The 25245-nt window shown below is 67.2% G+C and overlaps 2 protein-coding genes across 3 annotated transcripts in view; one reads left to right on the top strand and one right to left on the bottom strand.

The window, feature by feature from the left end:
• CORO7 (coronin 7) overlaps window positions 1–25245 on the bottom strand; it is a 56797-nt gene that overhangs the window by 12535 nt on the left and 19017 nt on the right. For both annotated transcript variants that reach the window (XM_058286558.2, XM_058286559.2), the window contains exons 8-16: window positions 22600–22686; window positions 22087–22169; window positions 4809–4863; window positions 4338–4395; window positions 4106–4251; window positions 3936–4028; window positions 3625–3756; window positions 2321–2447; window positions 280–455 (exon numbers count right to left, since the gene is read on the bottom strand). In XM_058286558.2, coding sequence (XP_058142541.1) covers window positions 280–455; window positions 2321–2447; window positions 3625–3756; window positions 3936–4028; window positions 4106–4251; window positions 4338–4395; window positions 4809–4863; window positions 22087–22169; window positions 22600–22686 — 957 coding nt within the window. The remainder of the gene's footprint in view (window positions 1–279; window positions 456–2320; window positions 2448–3624; window positions 3757–3935; window positions 4029–4105; window positions 4252–4337; window positions 4396–4808; window positions 4864–22086; window positions 22170–22599; window positions 22687–25245) is intronic.
• On the top strand, window positions 8868–18343 carry VASN (vasorin). The gene is made up of 2 exons (XM_012522812.3): window positions 8868–8994; window positions 15745–18343. Exon 2 carries the CDS (start codon window positions 15755–15757, stop codon window positions 17780–17782), a length of 2028 nt encoding a protein of 675 aa, XP_012378266.2. The 5' UTR covers window positions 8868–8994; window positions 15745–15754; the 3' UTR covers window positions 17783–18343.

Raw genomic sequence — 25245 nt, 5'->3', positions numbered from 1 at the left:
CGGCCCAGAACGTGGGGGAAGGGCAGCGTGCAATGGTGGGCGGAAGGCGGGCTCGGGACTCGGGCGGCCGGGTGTGAGCCCCAGCTCCACCACTTACACGGCTGCGTGGCCTCGGGCAGGCCACGAAACCTCTCTGTGCCTCAATGCCCCCATCTGTAAAATGGGGGTGAGAATGGCACCCACGGCATGGGGCAGCTGAGAGGGGGGGCCCTTAGCACCCTTGCTGCCCGGAGGCCCCAAGGGGAGCCGGGGGCTGGGACGCCCTCCCTGGGCCCTCACCTCGAGCACGGCCACCTGCCCGCCGCTGCTGAGCAGGGGCACCGCCACGCGCAGCCGGTTGGCACAGAAGCCGTCGCTCTCACCAGGCGTGGTGAGGTTGAGCCCCTTGAGGTTGGTGATGTGGCTGTCTCGGTGCAGGACCGTGCCCTGAGCGTGGCGGAACTTGGAACTGGGGCCTGGCGGGCGGCAGGGACACCGGGCGAGGCCTGAGGACGCCTGGCCTGCCCGCCCCTGCCCGGCAGGGAGAGCTGCCCCCGTGTCCCCGAGCATCTCTGGGGCTCCAGGGAACACAGCTTGAAAAACACTGGTCCGGGCACCCTCTAGTTCAGGGGTTCTTAACCAGGGTCCACGGACCCCCAAGGGTACCGTGGAAAGATTTCAGGGCATCTGTGAGTGTGAACTGAAAATTCAGAGAAACATTATTCTTGCGGGGATGTGTTGGTGCGGGTGTGCTATACTTATTAATATACAGGATGGTGTGGACTTCGTATGATTCTTATTTTGACGTAGTGTGGTCTGAGTGCAATATGACTACCTCTAAAAAGGCTGGTAAGGATGGCAGAGATGGTTTTATGATGCCGTGGGAAAACCCGAATTTCTAAATGTTTGCCAAAAATGACCATCTGAACAGATGTTAAACCGTGTTACATTATCAGGTGTTGAAATCAGAGGAAAGTTGTAAAACGTAATTTTGAATAATCCTAAAATGTCATTTAAAGACATGTGGATGTTGAGTGTCATGAAACTCTCTGCCACTATATTCTGAGAAGTGATCCGTGGTTTTCACCTGACTGGCAAAGGGGTCCGTGGGACAAAAAAGGTTAAGAATCCCTGTTCTAGTTTCACAATTTAGACTCAGGAGCCCCTGTCATCTTCTTAAAGATTCCAGCGGGGCTGTGGGGCTGTGTGTGTGGGGCTGCAGGGAGGTAAGGCAGGTGAGAGACAGAGTTTGGGGAGTTAAGGCAGGTGAGAGAGGCGGTGCTTGGGGGTAAGGCAGGTGAGAGGCGGGGCTTGGGGGTAAGGCAGGCGACAGGCGGGGCTTGGGAGGTAAGGCAAGTGAGAGGCGGGGCTTGGGGGTAAGGCAGGTGAGAGGTGGAGTTTGGGGAGGTAAGGCAGGTGAGAGGCGGTGCTTGGGGGTAAGGCAGGTGAGAGGCGGGGCTTGGGGGTAAGGCAGGTGAGAGGTGGAGTTTGGGGAGGTAAGGCAGGTGAGAGGCAGGGCTTGGGGAGGTAAGGCAAGTGAGAGGCGGGGCTTGGGGGTAAGGCAGGTGAGAGGTGGAGTTTGGGGAGGTAAGGCAGGTGAGAGGCAGGGCTTGGGGAGGTAAGGCAGGCGACAGGCGGGGCTTGGGAGGTAAGGCAAGTGAGAGGCGGGGCTTGGGGGTAAGGCAGGTGAGAGGTGGAGTTTGGGGAGGTAAGGCAGGTGAGAGGCAGGGCTTGGGGAGGTAAGGCAAGTGAGAGGCGGGGCTTGGGGGTAAGGCAGGTGAGAGGCGGAGTTTGGGGAGGTAAGGCAGATGAGAGGCAGGGCTTGGGGAGGTAAGGCAGGCGACAGGCGGGACTTGGGAGGTAAGGCAGGTTGGAGGCCGGGCTTGGGGGTAAGGCAGGCGAGAGGCGGAGTTTGGGGAGGTAAGACAGATGAGAGGCAGGGCTTGGGGAGGTAAGGCAGGTGAAAGGCGGGGCTTGGGAGGTAAGGCAGGTTGGAGGCGGGACTTGGGGGGTAAGGCAAGTGAGAGGTGGGGCTTGGGGGTAAGGCAGGCGAGAGGAGGAGTTTGGGGAGGTAAGGCAGGTGAGAGGCAGGGCTTGGGGAGGCAGGGCTTGGGGAGGCAAGGCAGGTGAAACGCCGGGCTTGGGGAGGTAAGGCAGGTTGGAGGCAGGGCTTGGGGGGGTAAGGCAGGTGAGAGGTGGAGCTTAGGGGGATAAGGCAGGTGAGAGGCGGGGCTTGGGGGTAAGGCAGGTGAGAAGTGGGGCTTAGGGAAGTGGGGCTGGGGCTGGGGGTGTGGGTAGAGAGGGCTCCCCAGGAGGGGTGCACCCCCCTTGGACTGCTCACCCCGCAGGCTCTGCAGTGACCTCTGGCTGGGGCTGGTGCCAACCCCGCTGGTGCTGGAGAGCGAGGGGTCCAGGCTGGAGGGCGTGGAGGGCGAAGTCAGCGAGCTGGCGGGGGAGGAGAACCCCTCCTGGGGGAGAAGCACCCCAGGTCAGCGCGGCAGGCGCAGGGCGGGCTGGCCAGGGGACAGGGGATGCCTGCCGGACCCCAGGACTGCCCGGCGGGGGGCTAGGGGTGGGGGCTCAGCCCAGACGCTGACCGGGCGGGGGCGGCAGACAGGAAGCTGACTGAAGGCTGGGCCGATGGCCGCCTCCCGCTCTCGGGGGAGTGCAGGCACGATTTAAGGCCTTGTCTTTAGGGACACCCAAAAAGGTGCTAAGTCCTGCTTTTGAAACCTTTGTTCCTCCAAAACAAACAAACAAACAAACAAAAACACAGGTTCTTTCTGGTTCTTGAGTTTCTCTGCTTTTCTTGACAATCACGAAAGGCGAAAAAGACCACTGGCCGCTGTTCCTCACCAAGCTAAGAGCCTTAGCCTGTCACCCGACAACCCCGCTCCTTGGCCTACAACCCCCAAAGAACTGCAAACAGACTCAAACAGATCCCTGTACGCCAACGTCCAGGGCAGCACTGTTCACGGTGGACGAAAGGTGGAAGCAGCCCAAGTGTCAAACCACAGGCCAGCGGGTCCACACAACGAGGTGTCAGCCAAACAACGGGATGTTATTCAACCACACAAACGAGTGCTGTTCCGACGCGTGCTACGGCTTGGAGGAACGTGGAAAACAAATGCTACGTGAAGGTGTCAGGCACGAAAGGACAGAGAGTGAATGATTCATGCAAAGCATCTAGAATAGGCAGAACACACACTCACAAGACTGGACGTCACCGGGGCAGTGCGGTGGGGGTGGCGAGCGGGAAGTTACTGCCTAACAGGTACAGAGTTTCCTTTGGGGCGATGTAACTGAGGGTGGTGATGGCAGCACATCATGAAGGTGACGAACGCCACCAAACTACACTTAGAAATGGCTAGCATGGGAAGTCCTGAAGTTCTTTGTTATTGTATTAGGTTGCACAGTGTACAAAGATGTACAAAGTGACGGGGGTGAAGGGGTGTAGGAAGTATGTATGTGCGTGCTACTGAAATCCAGAGAGGAAAAAAGAAGAATTAAAGGGAATTAAAGAACCAAGAAACCGGTCAGCCTGAACACGGCGTCACTAGCTCTGGCCCCGGGTCCCCGTGGCACTGGAGAGGGTCCCAGTGCTTCTGTGGACAGCAAGGTGGGGGGGATAGGCTGGGCACTTACGCTTGGGTCTGTGTCACCCACAGGTGTCTCTGGAGGCTCGGCTGGGTCAGGAGGGGGCTCTGCCGGGGGCACGAGACAGGAAGTGAAGGAGGCATGGGGTCGGTGGGCCGGGTTGAGGCTGACCCTCTGCACCTGTAGAGAGGGGTAGGGGTCAGGCGCACCGAGTGGGTGCAGGTCCCCAGGGAGGAGAGGCACGGGGTGGGGTAGAGGGATGGCCCAGTTCAGGGCCCAGCTGGACCATGGGGCGGGGGCTGCTGCCAGGTGCCCCTGGTGACACAGGGTGGGTGGCCGCCAGCCGGGCCTGGTCCTACCTGCTGATTGCTCCCCGCCCACCAGGCTTGGGGGTCGGAGGCGGGCACACAGCCTGGGGTGTCTGGGAACAGGTCCTCGTGGAACTCCACGGCCTGGGAGCAGACGGACAGTGGCGGTGAGGCCCCGAGCCCCCCAGGCCCCCCTGCCCCCCCGGGCCAGGCCCCCTCACCTTGCGGGGCACGTGGTAGCTGATGGGCAGGATGGCTGTGGCGCTCAGCTGCAGGACGTGGAGCACCTCGCAGCTGGCGACGGCCAGCGCCCGCCGGGGCACCAGGGCCGCGCCCCGCAGCGTATTCTCCAGGACACACTGGTTCACTGGCAGGGATACCACAGGAGGGTGGTCAGGGGGGGCAGGAGGGGCGAGGGGGGGATGAGGGGAGTGGGGTGGGGCTGGGGCTCACCTGGGCTCAGCGCCGGCTGCTGCGGGGCCACCTCGTAGCAGGACAGCCGACTCTCGCCCTGGAACAGGCCCGGCCTGAGCTCCGCCCTGACCACACGCACGCTGCCCCCATCGCCCCCAAGGCCTCGGCCCAAGAACGGTGGGGCAGGCGGCAGGCCCAGGGCCAGCAGCCAGCGCCCCCTGAGTGCCTGCTGCGTGTCAAATGTGACCCTCTCCAATGCCAGGCCTCGAGGAGCTGTTCTCTGGGGGGCAGTAGCTACCCAAGCCCCGTGAAATGCCCACAGGCAGCCCCTCAGCCTGGAGGTGGGGGGCCGAGCCTGGGCCGCAGTGCCTTCTGCGCTGGGCTGCTCCTGCCCCTTCTCGCATCCCACTTGCCTGGGAGGCTAGTGGCATCAAAGGTCGGGGCTGGGCGCCAGGCCGAAGGGAGGGTGCCAGCTGCGGGGGCGGGGGCCAGTTCCAGCTGCTCACTCACCTTTCCTGCCAGGACCAGGAGCCCGGAGTCGGGGTCCAGCAGGGGCATCAGAGACCTGGGGGAGAGGGCCAGTCGGCGGAGCACTGTGAGCCCGGGGCTCCAGGCTCGGGCGAGCCCCGGTGTGCGCCACTGCCCTTCTGGCTGCGTCCAGCCTCGTCCCGCGACCCTCCGCCTCCTCTCCCTGGGCCCTCAATGCCCAGCCACGCCCCCATAGCCAGCCCCGCTTTTCCGGGCACTTACGCTTGGGTCTCTCCACCCCCCCGCCCTGCCTGCTTTCCCCAGGACACGTGCTGGAGCCTTCCCTTCTCTGTGCAGCCACAGCCTGATCCTCGCCCCGAGTGTGCCAACTTCGGGGAGACCCTGCATATGGGGGACATCAGGCCAGCGTGATGGGGTTCTAGCACCCCTACCCCCAAGTGCTGCCTATGGGGGGGTCCAGGAACCAGGCATTTAGCTGGAGCCCAGGAGCTGCTGGTCAGCCATGGTGACTTCTTAGGGACACAGGGACGCAGGCTGTGACTCTGAGGCCTGGGCCGAGCCTGAGCCAGGTGCCCTGGGAGGAGCAGCTTCCCCGGCTGCCGTGGATCCCTGCCTATCCCGAGCTGCGGACGAGGGATCTTGTCCTCACGCTGCTCCCCAGGTAGGGGTCCTGGCAGGAGGCGATGGCAGCTGGAGACGATGAGAGAGGACAAGCCACCGAGCCCCTGCCTCTGCCTGCCGAGGGGCCCTGTGAGCACTGCCTGCTGCCCAGGGCCTCTGGGGGAGGCGCCTTTTTCTGTTCCTTGCCCCTGGCTTGCGAGTCACGTCCCGAGAGCCCTTGTATCTGGACCCCCACACTCGCCCTCAAACAGAAGCCCGTCCCCACTGTGGGCCCAGAGGTCAGGGGTCGCCCAGCTGTGGCAGCTGCCTCTGTCCCTCACCCGGGCAACAAAGGAGCCAGACCCCCTCCCCCGACCTGCCCTGTCTGCGCCTGGCGAGCTGCTCCCCCCAGGACCCAGAGTGGGCAGGGAGGCTGGGTGGGGCTCAGTGTCTCCACAGCTTCCTGGAGGCCCAGGCCTGTCACCTGTGAGTAACTCAGGCCCCTAATTACCTCTGGCCGGCAGGGCTTGGCGGCTGCCCTTCCTGATCTGGCCTGCCCCCTCCCTGCTGTGGGGGCGCGCTGGGGGTGCCGGGTGGCCTGGGGTGCCCTCCTCACGGACACCGGCTCCAGAGGATGGGAAGCAGGTCCCTGCGGCAGCCCTAACGGGGTTTTTCGCACTCAGCCACTCGTGGCCGTGGGTTTTCCTGAGGAGCCGCGCTGTGCTGGACCCTGGCTCGTGCAGGTGACCCATGGAGAGTGTAGAAGACCCCGCCCCTGTCTTCAAGGAGCTCACAGCCCAGTGCAAGAGGCGGATGACAACTGACCGCAAAATGCCCCAAGTCAGCGAGTGGGGCGGGTCAGGCCTGAAGGAAAGGTCCCTGGGCACTGTGGGCATAGGAGGGCCTCCCTGCAACCCGGAAGTCAGGGGAGAGAGTTCCAGAGAGAAAGCTCAGTGCACGCTAAGGCCCCATGCAGGTGGGTGCACAGCCCATTGGAGGAACGAGGAGGATGGTGACGTGCTGGCCGGCCCAGCCAGGGGGGCATCAGGAGAATTCCGGCCATTATATGACAGTTAAGCTGGTGACGCATTTGAAGCAGAAAGGAATAGATCAGATCGAGCTGGCTGCTGTGTGGGCACAGGCAGGGGGCAGAGCGGGAGCCTGCAGTGACGTGGGGCTCAGGGCAGAGGGTAAGAGGCAGGTGGGCTGGGGGAGGGGCTCCTGTTGGCCCTCCCAGCCTTGGTGAGAACTTGGCATTGGGAGCCCACCTGGGTGCTACACCAAAATCTTATGAGGCCAACTTGCCCTCTGCTGGTGCCTGCCCATCAGCCCCGGGGGGCCCACTGACTCAGGCCTGGGGGCGGTGCAGGGGCAGGAAGGCACGGAGGGCAGGGCTGGCTCCTCCAACAGGTCGGGCCAGTTTTCCTCGCCGCGGGCAAGGCTACCCAGGCAGCTCTGCCAGGCAGGAGCACCCTGCCTCTGCAGCAGGGCCAGGAAATGGGGTCACGGCACCTGGACCCAAGGGTTGGCCGCCAGCTGGCACGGGCCTGACCCCAGGCCTACTAGAGGGCCAGGCTGGAATGCAGCAGAGCAGGCGAGCTGAGCCCTTCAGAGGCGGTGCAGGGATCATGTCTGCTGCGGGGACAGGGTCTGTACCAGGCCCAAAGTCGTGGAGGCTCTAGAGCCTAGCTCAGGGCCCAGAAGGGGGAGGAGAATGGTGGGACTAGGCAGGTTGGGGAGGGGCTTTGGCCCCCGATGTTCTCCCCTGGGCTCCTGGTGCTCTTGCAATAAGCAGGTGGCAGGAGTCCCTGGGGTGCCTGCTGTAAGCAGCGGCTACAAAACTTGCCCTGGCCCTCCCTTCCAGCCCCTCTCTGCCCATCAGGTCCACCAGCCTGGACATCCTGGCCCTGCTGCAGGCCCAAGGCAGCCCAGGTCCCTGGGACGTGTCCTTGACCCCCAGGCTGGGCTGGCAAGACCCAGCTCCCTCCTTCATGGAGGTTCGGGGTTCTAAGGATGGCAGGTGCACCACTGGAGGGGAGGCCGGACTTGAACCTCTGGTGACTCCGGGGCTCCAGAGAAGGCAGCTCTCCCCATGGTGAGAAGAGGCCCCAGAGGTGCTGTCGGGCAAGCTGGATGGTGGCCCTCAGGGACACACAGCCCAAGAGCAGTACTGTCAGCCGGGCTGGGCAGGCAATGCTCACCAGGGAAGCAGCAGTGGGGGTGATACAACGGTGGGCGATGGGGACAGGGTGGCCTGGCGAGGCGCAGGGGGTATAAGGCGGTAACCGCCACCAGCCGGGCCGAGGGTTCCTGTTCAAGCTGGGAATCCCCATTTTAATGTGAAACCACCCGATTCTTGATGATCAGCAACCGCTTCCAACACTTGGACAACTCCTGTGTTGGCGGAGCACGGCACCCCTGGGGGCTGGGGGCAGCTCGAGCTTAGCCACTTCAACCCCACACTCATGCACACTGAGAAACAAGGGGGTGGGCTCTGCCTGTTCCACAAGGGGCCCTGGGCATGGAGAGGGTCAGACGCAGCTAAGGCACCGAGATGGACCGTCTAGAAGGTGACCGGCCCAGCCAGGGAGCAGAGGCACCGTCCTGAGCCCTGACAACAGCTGGCCACAGGGGCCGTCCTGCCTCCTGGAGAATGAGTCTCCCAGGGACAAGCCTCCAGGACCCCCAAGACTAGGGCAAGCTGGCTAAAGGCCCTGGCTGCAGGGGGCGCCCCCCTGGAGTCAGAGCTCAGCTGTCCCTAGAGGCTGGGGGAGGGAGGGCAGGGGGGAGGGAGGGCAGACGCTTTCCTGGAATCCTCCAAGGCAGGGGATTTTTCTGAACTAGCCCGGCCCCGGCACCCGCCCCTCCTGTCCCACCAAGGGCCACAGCCAGCAGCAGCCCAGGCCCCACCCACCGAGGGTGAGGTCTGAACTACCCCCTCCCCACCCCCCGCATTCTGGTCTCAAAGCTGCCAGTGACTACGGGACCTTGGGCACCAGCCCCTTCCTCTTCGTGGGACTCAGTCCCGCATTTCAGACACTGGGAAGGGTCCAGGGATGCTCAGGGGACCCCAGAGCTGCCACCGCAGCAGAGGATGGAACTGGGGTGTCTCTGGAGGGCTTTGGGGGGGCCCGCGGGCTGTTTTGTGAGGGTGGCCTGAGCTCCCAGCGCCACCCCCGCGGAGATCTCCAGCCTCTCGTGGATCCCAGGGTTCCGGCGGCGGCCGCTGCTGGCCTGGCGCTCGCTTTTCACCAGCCGCCAGGGACGCAGGGAGGGCACGCGGCCGGCCGAGGTCACCCTGCACGGCGCGACGGACCCCGGGACTGAGCGCCTCCCGGCGCGCGGGGCCAGAGGGACCCCACGGCCGGGAGAGGCGGGCCCCCGCCCCGCCCCCGCCCGCGCGGCCAATGGGCGCCGCCGCGCCCCGCCCCCTGCACTTAAGGCGCGGCCCGCCCCGCGCTGGGCGACTCGGAGCCCCGGGCCGCGGCGGGAGACGCAGGGACCGGGCACGGCGACGCGCGGCCGCCCCGACCCAGGACTTCCCCCCCGGCCGGCGGGCAGGATAGAGGCCGCGGCCACCCGGCTTGGCCCCCGCTGCCGCCTCCCGGTGAGTGTCTGTGGGGCCGGGGTCCCTGGTGCCCCCGCGCGCACGGGCTGGGCACGCAGCCCCCAACCCGGCCCCGTCCCCCCGCCTGAGGGGCATGAGTCGGGCGCCCGGCATACCCCCTCCTTGCAGCATGGCCGCCCCCGCCCCAGGCCGGGGTCCCGGCGCCGGCAGCCCCCAGCCCCGTGGGTGTCCGCGGCTCCCCGGGCGGCGGGGCTGCGAGCAGACAAAATAAACATCCCTCCCTCGCTTCCTCCTCCCACGGCCGGGCCCTCCGGCAGGACCAGTTTTATGAATCAGACCTCGTGGAGGGGATGGCCGGCAGCCGTCTTGGCTTCCTTTTCCCTCCTGGGGTCAGGGAGCCTGGCTCTGGGTCTGGGGTCCCCAAGCTGACGCCTGGGGCCACAGGAGGGTCATTCTGTGCAGCCAGGGGGTAGGGGCCACTGACAGGTACCTGATGGCCCAGCCCCCCTCCCCCACACACACCCCTGCAGGCCCAGCACCCCAGAGCGCCCCCAACTCACCCTCTGCTGAGCAATGGGATTTGCTTGGGGCTATAAGCTCAGTGGCCGGCAGCCAGCCTGGGCCTTTGTGTCCCTGTGGTCACTCCCTGGCAGGCCCAGCCAATTGGTGCCAACCATTTTGCGTCGCCCCCACTCGTTAATGATTGCCACCCCAGGGCCACTGACTGCCCCACTGCAGGGGCTCAGGGGTGGGACCTGCAGGGCGGGAATGAGGAAGAGGCCCCGAGGGTCCAGATGACCCCTGCATGCCTGGGCACCCAGGGCAGGTGAGCCCCTGGGGAGAGGTCTGGGACCTAGAGTCCTCTCCGCAAGCCTAGAGCCCCTGCAGGGAGCGAGTCTGGGGCTGAACTGAAGCTCCCAGGCCTCTTCCCACTGGGGCAGGCTGGGCTTCGGGTGCCTGGGAGCGGGGTGCCCTCCAAGGGGGTCCACCAGAGACTGGCGAGTGGGCAGCCATGCCCAGTGCAGCCCAGCTGGTGGCAGGCCCGACGGAGTGGGTGGGAGTGACGCCCCCGGCACTACCCTCTTCTCCCTGGGGGAATGGGCCCTGGGAGCTTCTGTAAACAGAGTGTCAGAGGCAGGAAGCGGGCTCTGGTAATGAGCAGCCCGGCTGGATTCCTTCCAGACCATTATCTGGCCTCCCTTGGATAGGGGGATGATCATGCACAGGCCAGGCCGGAGACCTGGGCACGGCCTGTCCCCCTCCCCCGGCCTCATCCCCTGCAGGGGAAAAGCCACTGGAGTGGGGCTGGGGGCTGGTGTCCCGGGGCCTTTGCCCCAAGGTGCCACTCTCTCGGCTCTCTAAAATGGGGAAGGAGGGGTCGTCGATGCGTGGAGACCCTGTGACACTGCCCGGACCTGTGCAGAGCCCACCCCATAGTTCCCGGCTCCCCCTCGCGACACTGCTATCCCCACTTCCACCCTGGGGGGTCTGGGGCAAATCCCAGGTCAAGAGAGTTAAGTCCTGATGGGGGTTTAGAAAGGAGACGGCACCCACGGCTGGACAGCGCCTGGGAGCGGGAAAGTGGGGCCCCAGCTGGCCTGGGGCGGGGGCAGCTCCCAGCCTGCACACCCCCCCCACCCCGGCCCCGCACTGACCACAGAGGCACCCTTGACCATGGGCCGGCCCTGAACGGCAGAGAGGGGCAGCCAGGCTCCCCTCCAGCCCGCTCCGCTCTCCTTTCAGTCCCCTCCCTGGGCCGGGGAGCCCAGGGCTCGGTGCTGCCAAGAAAACCAGCTCCCCTCACTGCTGTGGAATTTGCGTGAGTTCTCGGCAGAGGGGGAGGGGGCGTGCACTGGGCAGGAGCCGGCCGTGGGCGTGTGTGTGCGTGGGCGTGTCTGCACGCACGTGACTGGAGCAGGCTGGTGCACTGGGGGTGGAGTGGGGGCGCTGTGGCGGGCCGTGGGCGCTGGGGAGGGGCCAGGGGCTCCTTTATCGCCTCCGCATTCCAGAGCCGCAGGCCTGCTGCCTCCCGCGCTGGCGGCCGCAGGGCCTTCCCTCACTCCCTCACTCTTGCCTCCCCGGCCGGAGGAGGCTGCAGGCTGCTCCCTCAGGCCGCCGTGGCTTTGGGGGGAGCAGGCAAGGGGCCAGTTCTTCTCCCAGGCTGGGGAAGGCGACCCCCCACCCCGGCCGCCCCTGGGGGATGCAATAAGCCTGCGGCATTCCTCGGACGCTGCCTGAGAGATTCAATTAAGGAGGGAGGAGCAAGCTGGCTGGGGCAGGGAAAGGGGCAGGTGGTGGCCTCGGCCCCTGTCCACCCTGGAGCCCAGGCGGGGTTGTGGCTCGGTGGCCAGGCCCGCTCTACCTCTGACTGTTCCACCCGCCCATCCTGCAGCTCAGACCCCCGGAAGCGCCCCACCTGCCCCCGGGGAACTCCGGGCATGGTGAGGGGGGACAGGCCAGGCCCACACCAGGCCCTGCCGGCCTGAGACTCCTCCCACATGCCTTGTGGCTAAAGCCGGACTGGCGAGGTAAGGGTTAACTGCAGGCTGAGCGCCGTACCAGGTGGGTGCGTGGCCCAGGTGGGCTGGTTAGCCCAGCCCCGGCGGCTGAGGCATGACGCCAGCCTCGTGCCACCGGTGGAATCTGGTCAGGCCACAGCCACCACAGCCCCTCCCCAAACAGGTGGCACCTCTCCTTGTTGACACAGGCACGTCGGCTGCCCCGAGGCTCCTCGGAGCCAGCATGGCCTCAGTCTCAGTCACCGTCTCGCTGCCCTGGGTGGACAGGCCGGGCGGCTGACAACTCACCCCTCGAGCCTTCAGGCACACCTGGGCCGGCGGCCTGCGTGGGGGGAGGGGAGGCCAGGCCTGGCAGTTGCTCTGCCCCCAGCCAGTCCTCACCTGGACGGGTCCGCGGCGCGGGCGCCCTGGCCATCCCCTTGGCAGTCGCGTCACCCGGTGTCCAGACCCCTGGCCATGAGGAGGAACCACCAGAGCTTTCTCCGCTTAACTGCCGGGGCCTCAGCCCTGAACTTTTGATTTCACGGGCCCGGGGGTGAGGCCCAGGGCACTGGGATTTCACAAGCCTTCTGCATCCTGATGTGCAGCCAGGAGGCAGGCAGACACCCAGAGGGGAAGGGGACTTGGACCAGTTCACAAGGCGAGCACAGCTGGCTTCCAGAGGGCTCGTGGAAGGAGCAAGCAGAGGTGTGACTGGGGTGGGGGCGTCCCAGCTGCGTCACTTGCCAGGGCTAAGGGCCTCCCTGGAGATGGGTCCTGGGCAGCCTCTGGGCTCTGAGGCTCAGCATCCTCTGCCTGTCCCGAAGGCCCTGGCGGAGACCCCTGGCCTCTCTGCCCTGCTGTCCTGGAGGGCAGCTGTGTCCCAGGGGCAGGAGACGGGGCAGACTCAGCCTGGGGCCTGAGCCTCCTCGGCCACGTCAGCGAAACCGGAGCCAGCGGTCCTGGCCGCCAGCCACCGCCTGCCGTGGGGTGGGGTGGGGCCTGGCCAGTGCTCAGCCGGGCAAGCCAGGGGGGCATCAGGGGGCTGGAGCCTCGGAGGGGTCCATCTTGCAGCGCCCAGCCCCACCACACTGCCCTGTCATGGCAGGAGGGGTGTCACCTGTGTGACAGGTGCCTGCGTGACCCAGGTGGCCGTCCCCAGAAATGAGCCACAACAGCCCCAATGTCCCGTCCCGCATGCGGGAGTGCTCACAGCTGGCCGCTCTCAGGGTAGTGCTGGGGGGCCTGGGGTCTCCTAAGAGCTTCCTTGTTCAAAAAGCCCTCCCTCTGCCCCCGGCCAAGCCCTGGGGCCGCGGGCGACAGTAGCTGGCCAGAGACCAGCTCACACCTCCAACCCATCGGGCCTCTCCAGCGCTCCTCTCCCCACATCCTCACCACCCGAGGGCTGAGGGCAGCCTGGGGTGGCGGCCTTGACCCTGGGCCACGCACGGGGCCAAAGCCCCCGCTGGCTCCGTGAGGGTGCAGGCTCACGCCGTGCCACGACCTGTGTCTCTGATGCTTACTGGCCGCTCGGCAAGTGCTGAGCGCAGAGCCTCCCCTGAGGGCTGGGCGCTGGACTAGCCTGTGCCCCAGCCCCACTGCGTGCAGGCAGCAAGGCTGGCACAGAGCCCGCGCCTCCACTTCCTGCCACCCCACCGCAGAGGGCCACTGTTGCCCCTGGGCCCCAAGCTGCCCCCACAACTCTCACCCGCCCTCCTGCCTCGTGTCGGCGGCTCGGCCCCCAAAGGCCAGGCCCTGGTCCTGCCGGACCCCCGTTATCCTGCAACGGCGCAGGGCAGGGGCAAGGCACCCCCACGTAAGCGGCAGGCAGGTGCCCTGCAGCGGCTCTGTTTGTAAATTTCCCGTTTAGAGACAAACAAGGACAAGGACGAGGCTGGCTGCTCTCCCATCCCAGCGGCTGAGAGGCGTCTTGCCTGGGGAGGCTGCAAAGCTTCTTAGGGACCCAATTTCTGCCTCAGCCCGCAGACCCTGGCGCTGGGTAGCCCCTGCCTGCTCTGTGGCCCCCCTGGGGCTGTGCCACACGGCTCGGTGCCGCTGGCTTGCCACTCTCCAAAGCGCCAGTGCTCACCCCTGTGCCCAGCCCAGGAGCCCAGCTTGCCTCCCTGCCAGGCGGCACACCCCCCAGCTCGTGCCGTGACAGCCCCCGTGTCCCTCCCCCCAATTTAATGACTTTGCCTACTGAAGGGGCCAAGAGATCGGCCAGGACGCTTGGCTGGGTTTGCCCACGTCTCCCCTACTCCTGCGAGCATCTGATTTACAGCTGAGGAAACTGAGGCACAGAGGGAATGGGCCGCTTGAGGTCTCACAGCTCCGCTGCCCCCAAGCCCAGGGTGGCCAGACTTGGGCGTGAGCTCTTAACCATGACCTTACACGAGGCCCAGGGGGGAGCACGAGCCATGGAGGGGCTGGCCGGCCACGCGTAGGGCCCCTCCCAGCCTGGAGCCTGGCTGCTCCCGTTCTGACCTCGGGGGAGGCAGCCTCACCCCCTGCGTGGACGCGGGGCGGGCGGGGGTCACTCGAGCCAACATCTGGAGGCCAGGCCGCGCCCGCTGAGTCAGGGAACGGGGGAAGGCGGGGGCCCCCAGGACGGGCCTGAAGGGCCCTCCCTTTAGCAGAGATGAGTTGCTTTGCGGGTGCTGGGGACTGGGGGTCCGGGGCAGGTGGGGCTGGCTTCAGGAACAGGCTCTTACTTGGCACGTTTGTAAATGGAGAAGGCGGCCTTGAAGGCGAGCCAGCCATGGTGGGGGCTGGGGGCTGGACACTCCTGGGGGGGCTGTGCTAGGTGGACCCGAGCCTGGGGGCCTCCCGGGTACTGGTCTCGCTGGTCTCAGGGCCACCAGGCTCCTCCCCCACTCCAGAGGCCCAGCCGGGGCGGGGGCCACTCCCCGGGTCGGGGCAGTGGGGCAGAACAGACGGGCAGGGGGCAGCATTACCTGCGGCCCGGCAGGCAGGGTGGGGGCAGGGAAGGCCAGCCCAGCACAAAAGGCCCTTGTGTGAGCAGGAGTCTGGTGGGGAGGGGGAGGGCGCGGGGCGGGCCTGCCTCACAGGGCCAGGCTGGCACCCCTGTGGGCTCGGGGACCTGTGGGGCCTGAGGGGTGGGGGCCGCTCCTGAGTACAGCCCCCGTGCCCTGGCCCCTTCCTGTCTGGCGAGGGTCTGCAGACCCCTGACCTGGCGGCAGTGTGGCCACACCTGGAAGTGGTTAGGCCTCAGCTCAGGTTCCCGGGCCCTGCAAGGGGTGGCGACAGTCCAACGCTCCCCCAACCAGGGAAGGTGGCTGCTTTCTTTCCTGGTCACTGGGACCTGGGGGGCTAAAGGAGAAGAAGACAGAAAGAGACTGCCTGCCCCGTCTGTGGTGAACACCGGGCAATTGCCAGGCGGGGCTGCTTCTCGGCTTTCTTGGGGCCCAGCCCAGGGCAGACCCCAAGAAATGCTAAAGAAACAAGTGAATCCAAAGAGCCCAGAGTTTTCCTGGGCTGCTGGGACCCCTATGCAACCAGGATCCCCCTGGGCCCCTAGGGAGGCTGGGACCCTCACCTCTGGGTCTATCTCTAGCACCCCGGAGAGAAGGGGGGCACGAAGAGGAGGGCTCCCCACGCCCTAGCGGCATCCTGCCATGGGGGAGGGAACCCGCTAAGGGCGCCGGGCCTCTGGCGACCCCTCTCTAGGGCCCTGCCCGCTGGCCACATCCTGGCAGGCCCCCAGCTCCCGCCCCGGGCAGGTCTGGCTTCCCAAGTGGAAAAACACCGATGCCGGCAGTTTCCGTGTGCAGCTTGCCGGCTGCGGTCCCCCCTCGCCGGAGGGAGGGACTCAGGGTGTGGGGGCCAGCGGCCGGGCAGCCAGCTTCTCTGCTTACACACCAGGCTGCCTATCGCCACAGCTGCAGGGAGGGGCGGCGCCTCTGGACTCCAGAGCCTGGTGCGTTTGACCACGAGCTCCCACTGAGGCCCAGCCTGGCGGGACCAGGCTAGACAGGCCAGGGGCCTCGAGTGGTTGCCGGCCACCCAGGGCCCGCCTCTCCAGGCCTCACCCCTCAGAATACCCGAGAGGCACAGGGCACGCGGTCACCCCCGCAGAGTTCTGTGACTGCCTAGGGGGCTGGGGCAGGACTGAGCGGTGGCTCGGGGGTCCCGACCCCTAAACACTGGGAGGGACAGGGGCAGGAAGTGGGCAGTTCCTTCTTGTGCATTCTTGAGCACAGGACACGGGGTGTTTCCCGGCCAGAGGGGGCATGACTCACGGTCCCCACGTCTGTCTCCTCTCTGCTACCAGGGCCCAGACGATGCGCACCGGGATCCCCCCACCCCTGCCGCTGCTGCTGCTGCTCCTGCTGCTGGCCCCAGGCCCCGGGGGGGCACAGGGCTGCCCAGCGGGCTGCCACTGCCGCCAGCCACAAACGGTCTTTTGCGCGGCCCGCAGGGACCCCACGGTGCCCTGGGACGTGCCGCCCAACACGACGGGCCTGTATGTCTTTGGGAATGGCATCACCACGCTCGACGCGGACAGCTTCGCGGGCCTGCCCGGCCTGCAGCTCCTGGACCTGTCACAGAACCAGATCGCCAGCCTGCCCAGCGGGGTCTTCCAGCCGCTTGCCGGCCTCAGCAACCTGGACCTGACAGCTAACCGGCTCCGTGAGGTCACCAACGAGACCTTCCGTGGCCTGCGGCACCTCGAGCGCCTCTACCTGGGCAAGAACTGCATCCACCACATCCAGCCGGGGGCCTTCGATACGCTCAGCCACCTCCTGGAGCTCAAGCTGCAGGACAACGAGCTGCAGGTGCTTGCCCCCCTGCACCTGCCGCGCCTGCTGCTGCTCGACCTCAGCCGCAACAGCCTCCTGGGGCTGGAGCCCGGCACTCTGGACACCGCCAGCATCGAGGTGCTCCGGCTGGCCGGGCTGGGGCTGCGCCAGCTCGACGAGGGCCTCGTGGGCCACCTGCACAACCTGCACGACCTGGACGCGTCTGACAACCAGCTGGAGCGCGTGCCGCCTGTGCTCCGGGGCCTGCGAGGCCTGACGCGCCTGCAGCTGGCTGGGAACACGCACATCGCGCAGCTGCGGCCTGAGGACCTGGCCGGCCTGGCGGCCCTGCAGGAGCTGGACCTCAGCAACCTGAGCCTGCAGGCCCTGCCGCCCGGGCTCTTCGACCCCTGCCCCCGCCTGCGGCTGCTGGCCGCCGCCCGCAACCCCTTCAACTGCGTGTGCCCGCTGAGCTGGTTCGGCCAGTGGCTACGCGAGAGCCACGTCACGCTGGCCAGCCCTGAGGAGACGCGCTGCCACTTCCCGCCCAAGAGCGCGGGCCGCCTGCTCCTGCAGCTGGACTATGCCGATTTTGGCTGCCCCGCCACCACCACCATGGCTGCAGCCACGGTCCCCGCCACAGGGCCTGCCACCCAGGAGCCCACGTCCCCACCCTCCAGTGCGGCGCCCACGCCACCACCGCAGCCCACAGAGCCTGCCACGGAGGCCCCCAGCCCACCGCCCGCCACCCGGCCCACCGCGAGGCCAGCCTCGCAGCCCCAGGACTGCCCAGACTCCCCCTGCCTCAATGGTGGCACCTGCAGCCTGGACGCACGGGGCCACCTGGAGTGCCTGTGCCCCGAGGGCCTTGTGGGCCCGTACTGTGAGAGCCAGGGGGGCCTGGGGATGCCGCCGACCCCCGCCCCAGGCACGCCCCGGCCGCCCCAGGCCCTGCCCCTCCGCGTGGAGCCTGCCAGCCCCACCTCCCTGTGCGTGGGCCTCCAGCGCTACCTGAGGAGGCCCGGGCCGCTCGGCAGTCTGCGCCTCACCTACCGCAACCTGTCAGGCCCCGACAAGCGGCCCGTGATGCTGCGGCTGCCCGCCTCGCTCGAAGAGTACACGGTCACCCAGCTGCAGCCCAACGCCACCTACTCCATCTGCGTCCAGCCCCTGGGGGCCGCGTGGGCGCCTGAGGGCGAGGAGGCCTGCGGGGAGGCCCATACGCCCCCCGCTGTCCGCTCCAACCACGCCCCCGTCACCCAGGCCGACGAGGGCCACCTGACGCTCATCGCGCCCGCGCTGACCGCCCTGCTGCTGGCGGCGCTGGCCGCCGTGGGCACGGCCTACTGTGTGCGGCGGGGGCGGGCCGCAGCCACAGGGGCTGGGGGCAAGGGGCAGGTGGGGCGGGGCCAGGCCGCGGGGCCCCTGGAGCTGGAGGGGGTGAAGGTGCCCCTGGAACCAGGCCCCCAGGTAACTGTGGGGGGTGCGGAGGCCCCGCCAGGCAGGCCCGAGTGCGAGTTGTCACTCATGGGCCTCCCGGGGCCCCCGCCCCCCAAGGCCTACACCTAAAACCCGGGAGCGAGGGAGCCTCCAGCCCACCCGGGGAGCGCTCGGTTCCCCAAGACAGACACGCACGGCGCCGTAGCTGCGTGACCACGAGCGAGTCTCTGCCCTCCGAGACCGTGGGCTTGTCATCTGTGAGGGCCACAGACCCGGCGCCGGCCTGCGGGGGCCCTGGGGGTCCCAGTGCTGCTGAGGATGGCGCCCGCCCTGCCCTCGGCAGTGTGCAGTGCACAGGCCGCGCCTGGGCCGCTGTGTGCTGGCAACACGGGGCCGGGCCCCGCCTGCCTGCCCCCTCCAAGGAGGCTGGGGGCCGCTGAAGGAAGCCCCCAGCCAGAGAAGGTGGAGCGGGGGCGCCGCGGCCCCAGCCTCGGCCTCAGGAGCGAAGGAACAAAACAAACTGGAAAAAAAACGCATTAGGGACATGTTGTTTTGCTTTTTTTAAAAACGTATTTATAAATGGTCTTTTCCCATTTATTCTGGGAAAATGTTTTTCAAACTCAGAGACAGGGACTTTGGCTTTTATAAGACAAACGATATGAAGGCATTTTATAAGAAACATAAAGAAAACTCAGAGTCTGTTTTTCTCGGACACGACCCCATGGTACAGGGCGGGGGAAGGAGACCCGGAGCCTGGTGCCTGCCAAGCTGTGGGGGGCTGCTGGGGGCCACGCCAGGACGTGCCATGGACCCTCTCCCACCGGGGCCACAGCTCCTGGCAGACAAGGGCTGAGAGGGCCTGGAGGGCAGGCTGGGCCCCCTTGGAACCACCTACTGGGCGCTTGTTCCGTCGGCCTCCTCTGAAGAAGGTGCCTTGAGCCCTCTCCGCCCAGGGCTGCCTGAATGGTCCTGGGACCAGGAGGCCTCCAGAACCTTCCAGCAGGCTCTGGGGCTGGCCGGGTGGTACACACAGCCCCCTGCCCACTGCCCCCAGTGGTGGAGCGGGAGCCCTGGGGGGAGGGAGGGACCCCCTGGGATGGAGTTGGGGGCTGAACTCGGGTAGCTGAGAGCAGGCAGCTCAGGGAGAGGCCCAAGCCCAGGGGCCTGTGACACCCCTTGACCCCTGCGACGTACCCAGGCCGTCCAGAGCCCCAGCAGTGGGAGGACTTCCAGGAAGGCTGTAGGACAAGGAAGGGGAGAGCCAGAGAAGCAGCTCCGGCTGGGATGGGGGTCCCGGGAGCTTGGGGACAGACCCCATTCCTATGACCCCGCCCAAGGGAGTGGGCTCTAGGGCCGGGGCAAGACCCAGGCCTTCCGTGGGTCACAGCCTCTGGCCCCCGCCCCCACCAGGAGGAGCAGAGCCAGGCCCGGGAGCGGGCCCTGCGGCTTGGGGCGCTGATGTCAGCACCGACTCAGGCCGGCCACGCGAGGCTCTGGATCCAATTAGCGGCTCCGAGGGCTCTGGCGCTGACGGCGGTGGGGGGAGGCACAGTGGGAGGCGGGTCAGGCGGGCAGGGGTGGTGACCGGGGCCAGGGTGGGGCCCCTGCCCCCGGCGCGGCGCCGCAGCGGCTCAGGTGGGTCCGCAGAGGCACAGTGCTGGAGGGGCTATGGCCAGGCTGCCCCACCCTGGCAGCCGCGTCAAAGGACCATTGTGGGCCACGAGCCACCGCTGACCGCGGAGGCGGCTGAGTAAATGTTTTCACTGTAAAGCCAAACCTGGCCCAGTGGGATGCCAGGGAGGCGTGTGGGGCCGTGGGGCCCAGGAAAGGGGTTTGGGGCGTCCATCGGGTCAGGGTCCAGGGCCCCGGCAGAGGCAGGGTTCCCAGCTCCCGCTCACCGAGCCCTTCCTGCAGCAGGTCCCGCGCCACGCGGGCCGCACACACGCTCTCCTTTCATGCCTCAGCGCCCACTTTACCAGCTTGCACAGTGCAGGGGGAAAGGGTGGGGCTAAGGGCAGGGGGGCTCAGCCCTGAGGGGAGGGTTTTGGGGGAGCTGTGAGCACAGAAGCATCAGGCGCCGTCCCAGGCGTCTGCCACCAGGACCCCGGCCTCTGCCCTGCCGCAGGCTCCCTGCCGGGGGGACCCAGCACCTCCCTCCCCTGGGCTCAGCTGCCGCCTCAGTGCAACAGCCAAGACCCGCCTGCCCAGGCCCCAGGGCTCCGCAGCTGACGTTTGCCCGGCAATCCCACGTTCACACCCGCCCGCTCCACACACTCACCCACTCACACCCCACTTCCTCACATCCACACACACACCCCCAGTCATGCTCTCCCCCGCACACCCGAGACGGGTGGTTCCTGCAGATGCTGCAGCAGAGCACGAGCTGCTCCTCCAGCTGCCCGCCGGGCACCAGACCTGGCACCCCACGTGCCCACGGCCACCTGGGCCGCCGCCGCCCCGCCACGAGGCTGAGGCAGCGGGCGCCTGAGGGCCTGGCTGTGGCCCCCACCCCGGGCAGCAGCTCCTGGTGGGGCAGACACACGCCTCGCAGGCCCGGTGTGGGCAGGGGCAGGGCGGCATGCCCCCACGCCGGGCAGACAGTCTGGATAGGAGACGAAGCCGAGAGGGTGGGCGGAGACAGGAGGGGGGCGCCTGCCGGGGCCCCGCGGTCACGCCCACCGCAGCACCGTGCCCTTTCCCCTGCAGTCCCGCTGCGCTTTCCCCCACAGGGGCCAGCGAGGGGCTTCCAGGGAGCCTGGGGGACGGCCACCACTCAGCGGCCTGTGGCTTGGCACGCGCCGTGGTGTCACCAGCTTTGCGAGGGCCTGGAGAGGCCTGGCTGCGCTGCCAGGGGTGTCAGCCTGGGGTGTGTGGGGGGCTGCTCTGGGGGGCAGGGCCAGGAGCGGCCCGGGGGAGGCAGAGCCAAGGGGTGCGGCCTGGGCCTGGCCCCCCAGCTGGGAGTGCTCTGGAATTCCAGGCCTCGCTGGCTCGGCAAGGCTATTCTTAAAGGGTATGATTACAGGTCAGCCTCGGCCAGTGGCACTGCGGGGCCTCCGGGGGCATGCGGGGGCTGGGGTGGAGCCGCTCTGCCGGGAGAGGGCCCGGTACAGGCTCACTCGGGGCAGAGCGGAGCCTGAAGGCAGGAAGTGGTAGGCGAAGGAGCCTTTGCTGCCCATTGCGGGCCCCTTTAACAGGCTCCCAACTCACCCCAGCAACGCCTCAGGGGGCCCTGGAGGGAGGGGCCGGTGGCACAGCAAGAAGTAGAGGCCAAAACACCAGCTCGGCATCGGGGCCGAGAGAGGGAGGGGCGTGACGCTGGACAGCAGGGGATCTCCCTTCCCCCCAAGCAGGACCCTAACGGGCTCCCCCAAAGCCTCTAGGCCCAGAGCCACCAGGCAGAGGCAGCCGAGGACAGGCGGGCTGGCCCTTCCGTTAGCAGGGGCTGGAAGGGGACGCTGGCCCTGGTCTGGCCATGGCCTCCCCATCTGTAGGGTGAGCCTTGCCAGCCTCCCAGCCTCCATAGGCCATGACTGGAAGGGGCCACTGCCCCTGGGGCGTAGGCCTGAGCCATGGCCAGGCCTCAGGCAGGGCTCTTTGGGGGGGGGTTCCCAGGAAGCCCCTGCATGATCACCTGGCGCCTGACGCTCCACCCTGGCTGCTCCTGGGGCTTGGAAGGTCACTACATCGTCTGTGACTCAGTCCCCTCAGTGGTGGAATAGGAGAGAGAGGGGCTGCGGGAACCACCAAGGCCCTGTCCTGTCTCATGTTCGCAGGTCCCCAGACCACCCCAGCCCGCCCCCGTGCCTGGGAAAGTCCCACACAGGCCCCGCCGTGAGTCACAGCTGAGTCAGGCTGTGCAGGGAGACCGCGTCAGTATCCAGAACCTGCCGGAGCCCCAGTCCCCTCGGCTGGAACACGGGCTCGCTGGGGGGGCCTCCCACGTCCACCTCCTGAGCCACAGTGCGCCCCCGCCCACGCCGCCCAGCACCAGCCCCGCTCGGGGGACGCCACTCGGCACCAGGACAGAGGGCACAGGCGTGCAGCCACACGGTGCAAGCCCCATGGACGCCGGCCGGCCCACAGCCCTCCTGGGACTACCACATGCCCCCAAGCCCACCAGCTGGGCCGCTCCCCGTCCACCTCGGCCCCACTGAAATGCTGCCACAAAGCCAAGTGCCTTCCCGTGCCCCCCGACATGCCCGCCCGGTCACGACCCCTGCCCCAAATGCCAATGTACCAAGCGGCCTCCTCGGGGCCTCCTCGGAGCCCCAGTCCCAGCAACCTCTCCACAGACAGGGCTGCCATGTGGGCACGCCTCCCGCCCCCTGCCCACTGGGCTCCCAGGGGTGGGTCAGGGTGGCCCAGCAACCAACCCGCTCGAGACCCTTCAGGGCCCCCACCGCGGCCCGCCCCGCGAGCCTGGTGGCACCTACCCAGGTGAGGTGTCCAGGGTGAGGGAGGCGAGGGCACTGGAGAAGAGCCGCAGGTCCCAGAGCTTCGCTTCCCGCTCCCGCACCTGTAGGGCACAGACTGGGGCTGAGTCCTGCCTGGCCCTAAGCGCCCCCCGGGACCCCGAGCTCAGACCAGTGTCCAGAACGAGGCGCGGGACAGCAGAGGTGGGGGCAGCCCCAGCAGGTGAGCTGGGGTTTCAGCATCCTGTCCCTTTAAGGACCCTTAGGTGACGAGGGACGAGGAGCAGTTCTCTCCATGGACCCTGGTTCCCGGGGGGGCCGCCACAGTTCCCAGGGTCACGCTTAGCTATTGCAAAAGGAATCCGCCGGTTTTCAGCTGCCACCGCTCCCCTGGGGCTCCAAGAGCCGGCTGGGCCCGTATATGGAAGGGCTGGGGCCAGGCCTGGGAGCTTGTCCCCTACCCCCTCAGAGCTGCAGCCGGGCGTGTGGACTGGCTGTACCTGGCTGTGCCTGCTGGCCTAGGGGAGGCCCTACCTGGTTGAATCCGGTGGACACCAGGAGCTCCTGGACACCTGTCCACACCAGGCGGGTGTCCCTGCCGTTCTCATGGGCCTGTGTGCTCTGCAGGAGGCGAGAAACGGGGCTGAGCTGCCGGGTGCTGGCTGGGGCCGAGGGACCCCAGGCTGGGACGCGCTACTGCCCACCTGCCCAGGAGCCCACGGAGGGCAGGAGCAGGCATGCCCTCACCTCAGAAGCCCCATGGCCGCCTGCACGAGCGAGAGTTTTATGAATTGAGCCACAAGCCTGCCCGCTCCCCTGCAGGCACCCGATAAGGTGCTCAGTCCCGCGTTCCCCCCCCAGGCTCTGCTCCTGGCCCTCACTCCCAAGAGCCGTGAGGCCCAGGGAGCCCACCCCCGATTCATTTCTGGGCCCGTAAACGGGGCTCACGTGGCCTGTGCCGCCGTGAACACACATTGTGGACAACGTGAAAGGCAGGCCGCTGCAGTGCCGGGCACGCCAAGGCGTTCCGGCCATCACTGCTGACCCAGATGCCACTGGGGCTGCAGGGGAGCTGCTGCCAAGCTGGGGCGCAGCCCCCGGCAGGGAGGGCAGGGAGGTGCCCCGCTTAGCCCCCGGCAGGAAGACGAATGAGGACCACACGGCCCTGTCTCCTGGGGCTGGGCGGGGGGGCCGGAGGAAATGCAAGCAGCTCCCTCCCAGTCACCCCGGCCCCTGGAGCCTGGGACGAAGGACCCTGTTACCAAAAATAGCTCGCCCCAAACCGTGGCCAGCTCCCTCCCAGCTTCCCACGATCTCCCTGGGAATGAGCGAGGGAGGGAAGCGGTCTGTGAGGACCAGGCCAGGCCCCCTCCCCAGCCCGCGGAGGCCGACCCCAGCGTGGGAGACCGTCGGAAATGCTCGCAGGCATTCAAGGGGCTTTTCTTGGTGCTCGCCTCCCACCCCGGCTCGGCCGGCACAGGAAGCCGGGGGGGTGGGGGGGAGCGGCGGCAGAGAACCAGGCCCCGGGCCCCTGGGCCCAGGCAAGAGGGGCGCAGGGTCGGGCTGAGGGCCAGCGGCTGGTCCCGCCCCCAGCGCCGCCAGGGTCATCTGGACTCTGGCCCTGTCACCAGCGTGCAGGCGTTCCCCCGTGGACAGCTCAGCCCTCCCCTGTGCACTCGGGGTCTCCACGGGCCAGGCACGGGCTGAGGGGCTGCGTGCAGCGGGCTTTCACAGTGTGCCATCTGAGCCACAGCTTCCCGGGCAATGGCAGTACCAAGACTGAAACAGAAAAGGTCCCCAAAGTGATAGGACACAGGAGCAGGGAGGAGAAACCACGATATAATCACACGCCATCCTGCATGCCACGAGGCAGAAAAGGAGAGGGCAGGAGAGCGGGCTGCGCGGTCAGGCCGCCTGGGTGCTGCTGACGGCTGTGGCCCAGGAGGAGTCGGCCCAGGCCTGTGCCTCGGTTTCCTTGTCTGTAGCTAGAGCACCGTAACAGTGCTTGCTCAGAGGGCTGCCATAAGGAGTAAGCGGTCACGTCGACGGAGCGGGGACTGTGCCTGGCACGAATCAAACACATTTTTAAAAGACCAAGAACAGGACATGTAAGAGCGTAACTACAGGAGGGAAAACTAAGGGGTCAGGAGAGGCCTCTGGGAAAGGGGACGTCTGAGCTCAGAAGAGAGAGGCTACGAGGGAGGCTGGCACTGAGCCTGCAGAGCCCCCGGGGCTGCAATCGCCCGTTTTTCACTCCGAGGCACAGGCTGGAGCTGGAGCAAACCTTGGCCCCTATCTCCTACCTTCCTACTTCTCACCTGGGGACACCAGAGGCCCAGGGAGGCCACCACCTGCCTGACGTCCCCCAGCAAGGCAGCTGCGAGACCTAAGAGCCTCTCAGTCACCCGCAAATGGGGCTCTGTTATTCTCGATTTGCATGCGGACCTGAGGCTCAGAGTGGTGCGGGCAGAAGGCAGCAGACTGCAATCCCTCCACCCCCCTCCGCGCCCCCAGCACCGTGCGCTGCCAGCAGACACCCCTGGGAGTCCTCATTCTGGGCATAGCTCAGGACCCCTTGGAGAAGGCAGGGCAGGGCAGGGCAGGTCCTGGTCGCCACGGCTCAGTCCAGGCCTTCAGGAAAGCCAAGGTCAGAGGGCCATTGGGGAAGCTGAGGTGAGGCGACGGTGCAGACTGTGGGCCCGAGGCCCCCGCCCCACCCCCGCTCCAGGTGCCCAGCTCAGTTTGTCCAGGAGGTAGTCACTGGCCCCTCCTACCGCCTCACTGGCCCCTCCTACCGCCTCTAGCCCCAGATCACTGGAGGGGTACTCAGTCCCCAAAAATATTTCCAAAGCCCCTTCCTGATCTCTGACCTCTAGTGCCCGCACCCTTCTGTGGCCCCAGTGTCCCAGGCAGAGCCATAGATGCCCCACAGGGAGCCAAGGAGAGGCGCTCTGGGTTTGGCCAGCCCTGGGAATAGGGCAGGCACGGGGGCTGCTGGGGGCTGCCTTTGCACCAACAGGCATTTGGCGCCCTGCACGTGGAGAAGCCCCCGGGCTGAGAGAGCAGAGTGGGGGGGCTGCGGTGGCAGGAGCCGAGACGCATACCCCGCATTCCAGCTGCGGTGCTGCCGGCTCCCTCCATCCCCATGGCGACGCTTCCGGCTGCGCCGAGCAGCCCGGG

This window comes from Dasypus novemcinctus, chromosome 23 (genome assembly GCF_030445035.2).
Source record: "Dasypus novemcinctus isolate mDasNov1 chromosome 23, mDasNov1.1.hap2, whole genome shotgun sequence".
In the NCBI taxonomy this organism is placed as follows: domain Eukaryota; kingdom Metazoa; phylum Chordata; class Mammalia; order Cingulata; family Dasypodidae; genus Dasypus; species Dasypus novemcinctus.
This window is presented reverse-complemented; position numbering and strand designations above follow the sequence as displayed.